Below are 14,395 nucleotides of genomic sequence, written 5' to 3'. Positions count from 1 at the left end.
ACCACCAGGCATATGTCTGCCCCACACTGTCACACCGATGATACTATGAAACAATTCAATTATTGGCTACATCACTAAAATCACATTAAAATAATAATTTAAACCGGTAAAAAAAACATTAGTAAGTTGCTCATTTGTGGCCTCTCCAAGGCTCGAAATTTTCTCATTTTCACATAAGTATATATTTTAATGGGCTTACAACAATTCTATCACACACACACACACACACACACGGAAATGCTCTCCTGTGAACCAGTTCGTACGTACTACATATGAACTTTTTTGAGAACCCATCATACGTGATGTGGATCCAAAATCTGAACTGTTCATGTGAAGCAGAACCTCGTGAAACCCTCCCGGCACCAAGTTTTACTTTGATCTAAAACTTTGATGGGCCATGAAAAATGAAAACAGTTTCCTCCCTTGATTTGCATTTCTCTTTGCTATGGCCCACTAGAATTTTAGATCAGGGTGAAAATTTGTCACATGGGGTTTCATGGGATTCCACATCACATGGACCGTTCAGATTAGATACCCATGACACGTGTGCAAAGGTGCGTACGTGCATAGGTGCGCAGGGGAGCATGACTCTATATATATATATAGAGAAAGAGAGAGAGAGTAATGCTCACACACAATTAGTTGTACATTTACATTTTTGTCCAACTAGCTGTGCATTTAATGAAAACTTTGTTCTTAATTAACGTAAATGCTTTCATTGCCTATTAATGTCATTTTAGCATAGAAAAGTGGACAGGGCTTGGGTGGGCTATCATGGTGTTAATGTAAAATCAACCCCGACCATCACAAATGTCACTCCATTTTAGAGTAGGTTCTCAAAATTTATCTCCATCCCTAATTTAAGAGGATCACACTATTGGAATCAGTGTACATGGAAAGGTTCACCCTCCAAACAGTTTCCCCTAGTGTGGCTCACATGAATGATATATAAATTTGAATTTTGGGACCTAGGCTTACTTTTGGTATGACATCTAATGGTTGGAATAGATTTCAAAGTTTCAACGTGATTGGCCCAGTAAAAATCAAGGGTGGATGTCTCTCTCCTAATTATTCTCATTGGTGTGGCCCATTTGAATTGCTGGTTAGCCTGATTTATTGATATTAAGCCTATTACTTGATTGTACATCTAATGGTCTGAGTGGATCTTACATACCTATTAAGTATATCCATTTAAAAAATAAAAAAAAAAAAGAAAAAAGGAGTGGACGTCCATGAGATATGTGTTTCCAAAACGCTAATAGTACACTGTATTTTAATGTCGGAAGTTAATGCTCATAAGTCATAACGCTTCCGGTTGCCAATTAGCTACTGAACCTAAAGTGATGTCACACATTCTTTGGGGCCCACCATGATGTATGTGTTGTATCCACACCGTTCATACATTTGGAGAGATCATTTTAAGGCATGAGTCAAACAATAATGTAGATCCAAAGCTCAAGTAAACCCCACCACAGAAAACAGTGGGGAGAATGACACTCACCGTTGACACCTTCATAGGGCCCACTATGGTGTCTATTTGATTTCCAACCTGTTTATAAGTTAACACGGACATGGAATAAGGGAAAACACAAATATCAGCTTCGTCGAAAACTTATGTGGCCTCGAGATGTTTTAAGGGTAGGCATTCAATCCCCACCGTTTTCTGTGGTGGGATCCATTTGAGCTTTGGATCTGCTTAGTTCTTTGTCTCATGTTATAAAGTGATCTTTCCAAATGAATGGACGGTGTGGATGCAACATATTCATCATGGTGGGGCCTACAGAACGTGACATCACTTCAATAGCGAGACTAGCGAATCAGCTAGCGTCAATGGTGGAAGGGAAACGGATGGACTACTCCCCTGCCTGCCAGCCAGTGGTCGGTCCTCTGTGCGCCATACCATGATGTGTTTCATCCATGCCGTATGTCTATTTTTCTAGATTATTTTATGGTATAATACCAAAAATGAGGTATATCCCAATCTCAAGTGGACCACATTACAGGAAACAGTGATGAATTAACGTTGACCATTAAAAAATTTTGGGGGCAATAAAAGTTTTGGATCAAGATAATATTTGCTTTTTAATATTTGCTTTTTCCCTTCATCTGGGTCTGTACGAGCTAATCAACAGATTGGATGTCAAATAAACAGTACAGTGGATCTTAGGAGGATTTAAATGGTGGATATCCAACGACTATTGTTTCCTGTGGTGTGGTCCACCTGAGATTTATATCCCTCTCATTCTTCGTTTAAAACCTAAATTTATGAGTAAAAATGGATGAACGGAATGGATGAAACACATACATAATAGCGGGGCCCATATAGCACTGACCTCGTGGTGAAACGAGAGCGTTAAATAAGAAAAAAGAGGTTAAATGAGGATAGAGAAAAGGTATATAAGGAAAAAGAGGTTAAATGAGGAGAGAGAAAAGGAGGTGAAGTGTTTACAAACAAAATAACCGCCACACTATAAAAGTTGTATACATATAATATATTTGGGTGATGTGCCATATATCTTGCAAATTCGGTTTGTTAATTGGGTAGGGTCCATTATAAGTATACGAGAAATTTTTTTTAGAATCAATAGTACGATATACTCTATAAGAAAAATGAACTGTTAGAAATCTACTCCAACAGTTCAAATTCAAGTTACATGTGTGGATCTAGTGGTGATGAAAATTTACTAAATTTTAGTACATAAAATTTCATTAGTGTGCTCTATTTAATAAACAGGTTAGATCTATGACATATAATTTCCAACATACTTATGTAAAACTCAGTGTCACATATCCTCAAATGTGATGTATCACATGTGGATGAAAATAAGAATTTTAACATTTAATGCATAGCTAGTGAGACCCTAACTAATAGTGTGTTAGCATACATATATATATATATATATATATATATATATATATATATATATATATATATATATGGGAACAGGTTCTATGCAGTCGAGCTCACGGGGACTTCCCCTAAGGTTGAGCCGCGTGGGCCCATCGTGATGTGTGTCAAACATCTACCCCAGCAGTTAGATGCACCATTCCATGGTGGGCTTGGGTCTTAAAATCAAGTTAATCCGTGACTTGTGTGGGCCACACCACATACAAAAGTTGAGAGGGGTTATCCTCCTTTAAAACATTTATAATCATTTGTTGGGCCCACCGAGAACTGGTTTACAAATCCAGCCCATCCATTATTTGTGTCCCACTTGGATGAGGGGTTAGACCAAGTTTCAGATGCATCCAAATTTCAGGTGGGCCCCACCAAGTTTTTTTATATGTTTTGGACACGTCTTCACATGATTTTAGATGGTATGGCCCACCTGATTTCTGTATACGGCTGATTTTTGGGATATCCCATAATTTAAAGGGGACCCATCAAATTCATGGTGTTGATGTTCGACACGCATCACGGTGGGGCCCTCACAGCTCGACCTCATGGGAAATTCCCATGAGCTCGACTGTATTGAACCTTTTCCCTACACACACACTAAGTTTGGATATTAAAGTTGGTTTGGAAATGAAAATTTCAAATGCATTCGGTCCCATTTACTCCCCTTTTTAGAAGAATATTTGGACTTTCAAAGGGTTATTTCACGGATTGTATGATATCTTGCCAAGAATGCAATGAAAAATTTACCCTGCAATCAGCTACAATCGTTTGTATGCACTGGTATCGCTTGTGGTTAATTAATGATGCATTCTTATGGTACAAACGCATTCCATGTACACTCGCCCAACAATTTTAATTAATGCAATTCCATAAAAGGCCCACACCATTTTATTGCAATTTAATACAATGGTACACAATATCAGAAGGTGATGTAGCATGGTAGATTCATATATTGGAACGGTATTAATGCACGAGGACATGATGGCAGCTATTGATGGGGATTGGTTGGAGGTAATCCAACGGTTTCAGATGCATGCAAATATGACCGTTGGAATTTTCTTTTTTATAAAATATTGAGGGACACTCATACGCGTTAGAAACGCGTGAGATCCATTTACTGGATTTCTGATACCGACCCCTCATGGTGAAAATTGGGTTAATGGTTGAAATTTATCTATCCTTCTGTTTTTATATATATAGCCAAACGCGTTAGATCCATTTACTGGATTTCTGATACCGACCCCTTATGATGGATATTGGGTCTCTCTCTCTCTCTCTCTCTCTCTCTCTCTCTCTCTCTCTCTCTCTCTCTCTCTCTCTCTCTCTATATATATATATATATATATATATATCCAAATGCTCAGTTACAAACTTCCCCATTCTCACGAGTTCCGGTGAGAACTTTTTGATAACTCATCACACGTTATGTGATTCTAAAATCTGAACGGTGTAAGCTATGCAGCACCCCATGAAACCGTCCAAGCCCAACTTTTACTTTAATCCAAAACCTTGGTCTGCATATCTCTTTGCTGTGGCTTACCAGAGTTTTAGATTATGTGAAAATTTGTCCCTGAGGTTTCATGGGATGCCACATCACATGGACCGTTTGAATTAGAGGCCTATATGATACAATAAAGTTGACCTTACGAGAGCTTCTCATGAGGTCCACTCTGGTATTTCTGATACCGGCCATTGGACATCATGAGGGTGGAGATTAAGTCAATGGTTGAAATATACCTTTCCTTTTGTCACGGTCACCTACATCAGATTCCCAAGAAAGTACCCTAGGAAACCCAAAGGAACAAATTTTGACCCTGATCAAAAATTTCGGTGGGCCATAGAAAGAAAAATACAAATCAAGGGGAGAAACTGTTTTCATTTTTCATGTCCCACCAAAGTTTTGGATATAAGTGAAAAATTGCGTCCGATGGATTTCATGAGGTCCTGCTTAATTGTTCAGATTTTAGAGTCACATCACATGTGATGAGTTCTTAAAAAAGTTCACACCAATGGAGTGCCAACTGCTGCCTGGCAGAGCATTCGGATATATATATATATATATATATCTGTGTGTGTGAGAGAGAGATGTATGTTGAACATTATCACCGTGCTTTTGATGGGTTCCTTTAAGCTATGAGAAATCCTAAAAATCAGCTGTATAGAGAACTTAGGTAGCCATACCATCTAAAACCATCTCATAATATGCTTAAAACATATAAAAACACTTAGTTGGGGCCACCTAAGTTTTGGATGCAGCTGAAACTTGGTCCTAACCCTCATCCAAGTGGGACAGATACAATGGATGGGTTGGATTTGTGAACCACGGCTCATTATGCCCAATAAATGATCATGAATGTTTGAATAAGAGAGTCATCCCTCTCAACTGTTGTATATGGTATGGCCTACCCAAGTCATGAATTGACTTGATTTTTAATCCCGTGGCCCACCATGGAATGGTGCATCTGACCGATGGATTAGATGTTCAACATACGTCACAGTGGAGCCCACACAGCTCGACTGTGTGTGTGTGTATATATATATAGTACTGTGAGGTTATCTTCACTCAGTTTACTGCCCATGCAAAAGCTATGTAGACGAGGCAAAGATCTTTGAATTATCATGATAAATGTGTTATAACCCTGCTGTCCATCCATTTCTTTACATCATTTTAGGGCATGAATCAAAAACTGAGAAAGATCAAAATCTCAAGTGGACCACATCACAGTGAAAATGAGGTCCACCGTTGAAACCTTCCTAGGATCTACGTGAAGGGAAAAAACAAATATCAGCTTGATCCAAAGCTTCCGTGGCCCCAAGAGGTTTTCAATTATAGGCATTTATTCTCCAATGATTTTTCCGTGGTCCACTAGCTATAGATCTGCCTCATTTTTTAGATCCTGAACCATAATATGAAAAAAAAAGAAAAAAGGATGAGCGATGTGCATCTAATACATACAATATGACATCAACACGGTACACAAAAGAGGTGCCACGCGCAGATTGGTTATACTGACGTTGACATTGTCAATGGTCAGAAATACTGTACGGTGACATGGGGCCCTAACATGATATATGAGTTTCATCCAATTCGTCCATCTGTTTTTTCAGATCATGCTATGGCACGAGCCCTAAAATGAGGTAGATCCAAATCTCACGAGGACCACACCAGGAAAACAGCTATGATTGAATGCCTACCGTTCAAAACTTCTCGGGGTAATAAAAGCTACGATGAAGCTGATATATAAAAGTTTCGATGAAGCTGATATTTGTGTTTTCCATACATCCAGGTCTTTGTGACCTAATCAATTGTTAAATGGAAAATAAACATTACAATAGGCCCTGGTAAGTTTTGACTGGTGGGCGTTCAATCACCACTGTTTTCTTCCGGTACGGCGCACTTGAGATTTGGTGGCAGGGGTATACATCCAGTCGAACCAAGTCCAGCTGGCCTCAGCTTGATTCGGCTCAGCCACAGCCTGACCTCAGCTCGAACTTGGCTCAGCTTGGTCCTTGAGCTTGACTAGCTAGCTCGGCTTGGTTTGGTCAGTAGCTCAGGCCAATACAGGATGAGTTCGAGCCAAGATCGAGCTGAGTTCGCCAGTCAAAAGGGATATTTTTTCATGTACATACCTTCCTTACAACCGGCCACACTTCGTTGAGTCATTCTATCAAATACTTAGTGAGCAACATCAATGGCAAAGTAACCGAGTCACCGAATTGGTTCGATCCGAGTCGAGTTGAGATGGGGTCTGCTCGAACTCGGCTCAAACTCATTTTCGAGTCGAGTCGAGTGAACTAACCGAGCTAGCTCAGTTCATGTACACCCTGGTAGGCGTTCAATAAAGTGGGGCCCATGATTGGAAAAAAGTGAGCTTGACTAGCCTAGCATTGCTTTCTCCGGGCATGGCTCACTTGAGATTTGGATCCTTAAAATTAAGTGTACCTGGGTTAGACATTAGCGAGTGATGCCTGACCTTAATAAATATTTTATATCCATGCCCTCGGTCAGTTTTTCTAGTCCATTTTAGTGGATGGTTCAAAAATAAAGCAGACTCAAATCTTAACTAAACCACACCACAAGAAACAATGGTCATTTAACGCCCACCATTAAAAACATCCTAAGGTCCACCGTAATGTTTGTTTTCCATCTAACCTGTTTATAAGGTCACATAGACCTAGATGAAGGAACAAAACAGACAAATATTAGTTTGATCCAAAGCTTTTGTTTTAATGTTGGAAATTCAATCCCTTTGGTGTGGTCTACTTGAGATTGGGATCCTTTTTTTTTTTTTTTTTCTTTTTTTTTTTTTCTAAATCTTAATTATTGTATCATAAAATGATCCAAAAACGTAGATGGGTCATGGGAATATACAACACATACATCAAGGTGGTTCCCATGGTCTAGGTAATACCCACATTAACCCGGTAACACCTATTCCACTCCCCAATTGCTTGCCAAAGTGGCTTTCATGAAAGGTTTTAGTGATGGGAAGCTAGGTAGGGCCCACAATGATATTTGCCAGAAATTCACTTGTCCATCTATTTTGTTAGATTATGTTAGGGCATGTGCCCAAAATTGAGGCAAATTCAAAAATCAAGTGGGGCGCATGATTGGAAAAAAGTGAGGATTGAACGTCCTAGTTGAAACATGCTTTGGACCGAGAAAATTTCATAGCTAATATTTTTCAGTTCATCCTGATACGGAATGACCTTATAAAGTGTATGGATAGCATATAATACATGGGGCGTGGACTCTAGGGAGGTTTCAATGGCATGCATTTTCCATTTTCCTACCCACTCTTCATGTCCTGCAGTCCATTTCAGTTGTGGACCTACTTCATTTTTTGAGAGCATAGGGTATAGCAAGCCACCGACCTTAGTAGTATGGTGATGTTGCGAGGTTTTGTGGGCTTATCATGATGTATGTGTTATATCTACACTATCCATCTATTTTGTCAAATCATTTTATAACATGAGCTTAAAAATGAAGCAAATTCAAAGTTCAAATGGACCACATTAAAAATTTTTTTCTTTTAAAAAAAAGCAATGGAATTGAACGCTTCCATTAAAAACTTCTCATATGTGTAACCTTATGAAAAAGTTTGATGGCGAATAAATATCACAGTGGGTGCCAATCTCCTAATCTAAGGAGATTTTTATATAATAGTCTTTATCAGTCACACTCTACTAAATATTTTTTTAAAAAAAGAAGATAATAGGGACAAATAAGATAAATTATTAATTTTTAGAACTTTTTTGTTAGCATTTATTAAACAAGTTTTTGTGAAAAAAATACTTAGTTTTAGATATCAGTATTTTCTTTAGATAAATTACTAAACTGATTTTTCAGTACATAAAAATGCTAAAATTTAGCACTTTAAAATCTCTTTACTTCAATTAATTTTTAAATCTTATTTTTAAGTTTATGAAAAACGGCACCTAACATTTCCTCGAGTGCTGCCCTGAAAGAGCGAATTAGGGAAGGGTGCATCTCTTATTGTGGGCCTTTCTCTATATATCTAATCTGTATCCATGCCGTCCATCCTTTTTTATCATTTTAGTGCCTGATTCAAAAAAATAAACCAAGTCCAAATATCAGGTGGACCATAACATAGGAAATAGTGGTGATTGACCATTAATAGGCCACAAAAGTTTTGTATCAAGCTGATATTTGTTTTTATTTTTATTTTATTTTTTCCTTCATCCAGGCTTATCTGACCTCATCACTGGATTGGACAGCAAATAAACACTATGAAAAATTAAGGTGTGGCCTAAGAAGTTTTTAATGGTAGGGCATTGAATCACCAGTATTTCCTAGAGTATGGTCCACCTGAAATTTAGATCTTCTTCATTTTTGTAAGCATGTCCTAAAGTGATCTGAAAAAACGGATGGACGGCATGGATAGAGAATAGATACATTGAGGTGGGCCTCACGGTAACAGTCACATGGTCTTGGGTGAGGCCACCTAATCCGCTCCTGCGCATGAAGTCCACTTGCGGTGCATCCATCTAACCTGTACGTCACCCACCGTGAAAATACAGCTATTGGACCCGCCGCCTCTGTGATATTAGGTGTATTTTGATGGTTGTCAAATCATTTCCTACAGTGGGGACCACCATCATGTGTATATGCTATCCAACCCGAGCATTAAATCAATCCACTATGATAATATAATGTCTCGAAACTATGGTGGTAAAATCATTAGGTGGGGCACACAAAGCACAGAAAATAAGAGTGGACAGCCATACAAAAATCTCAAAATTCACGTAGTAAGTAGCCCATTTGATGGTTGGATTTGCCTGATTTTTGGTACGTCTAAATTCCATGATGGGTTGACACTGCCGGACGGGTTAGATGATACACTGCCTGGTAGAAAAACTTGCAGCACTTGCAGAATAAGCTCGTTCTGCAGGGGCTTCTTGTGTCTTAGAACCATGAGAGGAACCGACCTAGGTCATTTTTTTCTCAACTGATCATCTTAACCGTCCATCTTGTGTGGTTCACATCAGATTGCCTGTCGCCCAAAAGTTGCTCCGTTTCAACGGTTCTGCTCATTCGATTAAGAGTTTCACGGATGGATGCCAGAATAAAGCAACGGCTAAGTTGGGCTTCAAAAAGCCCATTGATTGTATGGTTAGGATGCCTCACAACTTTGAAAAAATAAAACTGCAATGTATTATCATATTAATCTGGACCGTTCATTTGTTCTAACCTACTCTTCATGGGCACACGTGTGAAGATCAAATAGATACAGATCTTCTGATCAAAGATCAATGTCCAAAAACAAAAGATCCTGTATACAAGGACACCAAAATATCACTTGAAAATGACAACAAACAACCCTTTGAGCTTCAATCTGGACCGTTCATTTGTTCTAACCTACTCTTCATTGACATGTGTGAAGATAAAATAGATACAGTATGTTCTAATCAAAGGTCAATGTCCAAAGACAAAAGATCTTGTACACAAAGACTTCAAAATATCGGTTTGAAAATGACCAAAATGCCCTTGAGTATGCTGATAGGTGATAGGGAAAAGGACACCAAACCGACCCTCTGGCCTCTGGGCTGCTTTATCTTTACTTTTGACGCACAAAGAAAGAAGATCTCATCTGGTGTGACCCACCAACTCCCACTCCTCTCCATCCATTTCCCTTCCTAAAGAAAAAAACAAAGGACTTCTTCAAAAGCTTTATGAATTATGACTCCTCCCACTACCAGATCTGTAACCACATATCCAACACTATCCAACTGCTCCAAAAAAATTTCAAGGTTGCTCAAGGCCTACCCAACAAATGTGCGTTTGCCACAGCTCATTAAATCACAAACCCATCAGTGGTATGATCTCAGGTGCCCGAATGTGGGCCATGGTCCATTTGGGTCCAGTGCCCACTCTCCAATTTTACATAATCTAATCAGCAAAATCCGAATCATGGGCCCCACAACATTTTCTACATTGCTCAAGGCCTAGACAACAATGTGTGCTTGCCACAACTCATCGCAACACACGCCATTCACCGTATGATCTCAAGTGTTCGAAATTGGACCATGGGCACAGTCAGGATTCATCTAATTGACACGTCTGAATCATGGGCCCCCACCAATTTCTTCTCCACTATTTGATGGCCGCGAATTCGATGGTTAGGATTGTCTAACCAATCGGGTTCACAACTTCAATAGTCTACATAATGAAATGTGGGAAACACACATTGGAATCAAAACCACTGCATGAAAGTTTACATTCATACAATCACATGAGAAGAACACCCAAACACCCGAAAAAGATAGCTTTTCTCAATCACACGAGAAGAACACACAACACCCAGCAAAGCAAAAGAAAAGCATCTGATTCTCATTATAATTCCCATGAAAAGCAGGCTAAGGGGAAAAAAAACCCAATAGCCTGCAACAACTATATAGTATACAAACTTTCAGTATTCTTTCACATATCTTACATAGATACATCAACATTAGAGAAAAAAGCTGTACAAAAGGTGAAAACAAACAAAGAGGGAGGATATGGTGGGTGGAATTTCTCTATAATCTCAATATGATACAAGGGCTTTCTCTTCAGATTCTTTAGGAGATGTGGCCTTTGAAGATGAAGGAAGAAGAGGTTCCAGTTTTGGGTTTAGAGGAGCAGTTTCTTTTGTAACTTGTGATGGGGCAGGCACTGGTTTTTTTGGTGTGTGGTTGAAGGAGAGATCTTTGTTTGCAGCCAAAGCCAAGAGCTCAGATTCCTCCAGGCCTTTTGCAGGGCCAAGGCTGCATCGGTCGGTTGAGTGCTTGGATAACGCGTCTCTGAATTTCTTGATCTGTGGTGGTTAGGAATAGAGTTGAAAAATCAGTTGGAGATTCATTCAAATGAAGTAGGATATTGAAACTTCCAAAAACTTCTTGCCAAAAGAGAAACCATAGAGAAGAGATTCAAACATGGTAAGATATTGAAATTCCCAAGTGGGTTTTGAAGAAAGAGATTGAGAAGAAAACCAAGAAAAGGGGGTTCCTAATGAATGAAGGAAAGGTCGAAAAACCAAGGCCTGAAACTAGTGTTCTCTTACTGAAACTTGGGTTCCCTGTCAACCTGAACCTGATCCAACCCATGTTTATGTCAGGTTATCAGGGTCCTCAGATCAGGTTAGGGTTAGAAAACTCCAACCCGATGGTTGAGCAAATTCGGGTTCAGTTGTGTTGGTACAGGTCAGTTTAAGGTTGAGTATAGAGACATTTGGGTTGGGCTTGGGTTGGAATTTGGGTTAGGTCGGGTTGCAGGTTATGTCTTCTTGAGGTTGGGTTGGTCTTGGGTGAACCCTCAACCCGACCCCACCCCACCCCACCCCACCCGGGTTGCATCCATATACACAGTCTCGCGACATTCAGCAAACTCCATTTTGTGCTCCAAACTGAGTAATCGAACTGATTCACAGCTTTTTTTCAAATTGAGAAAATCAAACTGATATGGAATTCATCTCAAATTGATTAGTCATTTGCATTTTGCAACAAATTCAGTGTAGTCGAAAGTGGCTCCTATATTCAGCCAAATACCTTTTCCTAGTTGCCTCAAGTGCTATAATTTTTCTCCACACATTCATCAATGACTCAATATTCACAAATCTGCTGCCCCAAAATTCCAATCTTTCCATGTGTGGCGAATATCAAGCACAGTTGTGATATTTCAACTTGGAATTGGTAGACTGCAATTTGGGGGTTAGCCCTTACTATTCCTCATTTCTTCTTAATAAAACCAAATCTTCAAATAAATTCATCTGTGCATCCAAACACAGCCCTGATTCAGCAGATTGATACCATGAATCAAACAAACTGATAGCCAATTGAAACAGGTGATCCAGATTTAATGGGAACCAAACCGAATTAATACGAAACAAGCCCTACTGAATTTGAATTCTGAAGCGGAAACTAGGGTCCTACATGGGTTTTTGAGAAAAGATTTGAAACAATAAATCTTGCAATCAAAAGAGAAATATGATGACAACAAAGGAGAAAAAGAAAGAGAAAAAAGAACTACTTACAGTGGCATTTGTGCAGCTGAAACTGCATACGCGACCTTGGGCTCCTCGGTAGAACCGGAAGAAGGGAAGAACATGAACATTTAAGGTATAACACATAGATTTATGCTCCTCATAATTCACCTGAAGGAACTGAACATCTGGGTTCTGCTCAGCAATCTGGCAAATCTATAAAAAAGCAGAGAAAGAACATTGATTATTCAAAGGAAACCTCCTCCTCCATTATCAAAGGAAAAGAAAACAAAAGAAACTAGTCCTTTTCTATACATTGATATATACCTTTGGATGGAGGGCTTTGCAGCCTCCACAACCTGGGGAGAAGAAATCTATAACAACAAGTTTGTTTCCTGCATTTAACAAGGAATCAACGAGAGCTTGCGCAGATTCGATCTCTTTCATATTGGGTTGAACCCCCTTTGCCCACCATTTCATAGATTTGGCAATACCAACGCTCATCTGCAATTGCAAGAAGGAATAAGAAATAGAAAGACGAAATCTGATATTGGAAGCTTTGAAGGTGGATATATGAAAAAGAAAGAAATAAATAACTTCAAACCTTTGCAAATTGCAATTACATTATAATAAATGGAGAATATAACAGGAAAAAAAAGAAAAAAAATGGTTTCAAAAACTGTGAATTTTGGTATGTTCACAGAAACGAATAAATGCCAACCCACCAAAAAAAAAAAAGACAATATTGAAATATCTGAACAATAATAGAATATTATATAGGTTGAGATAAGGGAAAAATAATAATCAATAAAGAAACTTGAAAGCTTTGTAATTTAAAATGACAGATGAAGAGAGATTGCTAACAGCTCAAAAATAAAATAAAATATATGGATATTGAAAGCATTAGCTTTAAGCAGAATTATAGGCGAAACTCGAAAGCTTTGATTTTTTGTATAAAAAATAATAAAATTACTAAGGCGTTTTATTTGTTTCTCTTCAATGAAAGTTTCATTTCGCCAAAAATCATAAACAGGAGGAGATACAGGGAAAAACCCATGAAATTTATGATTTTGAAAGAACTGAAATTCCTAAGAATTCCTGATAGATGGAAATTAGAGAAAGCCCCAAAAAATATGATCTTGAAAGCTTTGATTTTTTAATGAAGACCCCCCCCCCCCCCCCCAAAAAAACAAAAAACCATAGAAATCTCGTTTCGAAAACTTTCAAATTCAGCAGAATTATATACAAATGCCAAAAAAAGAAGAAGCCATGAATTGGAATATATAATTTCCAGCTACAGACCTGTACATGAAAAGCTGGGAGATTTTCCCTCTTGGGTTTTATTTGATTCTGCGGAAAACCCATTTTCCTGCCATGGAAATCGCTGCTGGTGGAAGATTTCAAGGATTTGAATTGCAAAGAAGGGAACCCAACAACAGATGAAGATTTCTTAGAAGAAATAGAGATACAGAGATGTGGACATGGTGAAAATAGATTGCTAACATCAGCCATGGATTCCAAAGATCGAAGCTTTTTCTTTGCCTTTTCTCCTTTGAATAGAGATTTTCCTTTTCTTGGAGAGATTTTCAAAGAGAGAGAGAGAGCTTTTATACATTTGGCTGGTTCGTTTGAATCGACGTGGAAGAGTGCTTAGGTGTCCCGTCAAACAAGAAACGGATTGGCTACTCCCCCTGCCACCAGCCATTGGCTGGTGGTCGGTGCTCTGTGGGCCCCACAATGTTGTATGTGTTTCATCCATGCCGTCCATCTATTCTTATAGATCATTTTATGGTATGAGACAAAAAATGAGATATAAAAAGATCTCAAATGGACCACGTTACAGAAAACAGTTTTGAATGAACGTCGACCATTAAAAACTTTTTTGAGGCCATAAAAGTTTTGGATCAAGATGATCTTTGTTTTTTCCATTCATCTGGGTATGTATGACCTAATCAACATATTGGATGTCAAATAAACAGTACAGTGGGCCTTAGGAGGATTTAAATGATGGATATCC

The 14,395-nt window shown here is 38.7% G+C and overlaps 1 protein-coding gene across 2 annotated transcripts; it reads right to left on the bottom strand.

The window, feature by feature from the left end:
- Window positions 1-10,732: 10,732 nt before the first annotated feature.
- On the bottom strand, window positions 10,733-13,905 carry LOC131227395 (thioredoxin-like 1-2, chloroplastic). Of its 2 annotated transcripts, none has more exons than XM_058223190.1 (4): window positions 13,681-13,905; window positions 12,706-12,882; window positions 12,430-12,594; window positions 10,733-11,214 (listed from the first exon to the last, which is right to left on the bottom strand). In XM_058223190.1, exons 1-4 carry the CDS (start codon window positions 13,888-13,890, stop codon window positions 10,945-10,947), a joined length of 822 nt encoding a protein of 273 aa, XP_058079173.1. In that variant the 5' UTR covers window positions 13,891-13,905; the 3' UTR covers window positions 10,733-10,944. The 2 variants fall into 2 exon arrangements, with proteins under 2 accessions (XP_058079173.1, XP_058079174.1); XM_058223191.1 differs by lacking the exon at window positions 10,733-11,214 and adding an exon at window positions 12,147-12,185 and having other exon boundaries at window positions 13,681-13,895.
- Between the last annotated feature and the right edge of the window lie 490 nt (window positions 13,906-14,395).

This window comes from Magnolia sinica, chromosome 15, assembly GCF_029962835.1.
Source record: "Magnolia sinica isolate HGM2019 chromosome 15, MsV1, whole genome shotgun sequence".
NCBI lineage: Eukaryota > Viridiplantae > Streptophyta > Magnoliopsida > Magnoliales > Magnoliaceae > Magnolia > Magnolia sinica.
The sequence above is the reverse complement of the archived record's forward strand: the minus strand, read 5'-3'. Positions and strand labels throughout refer to the sequence as shown.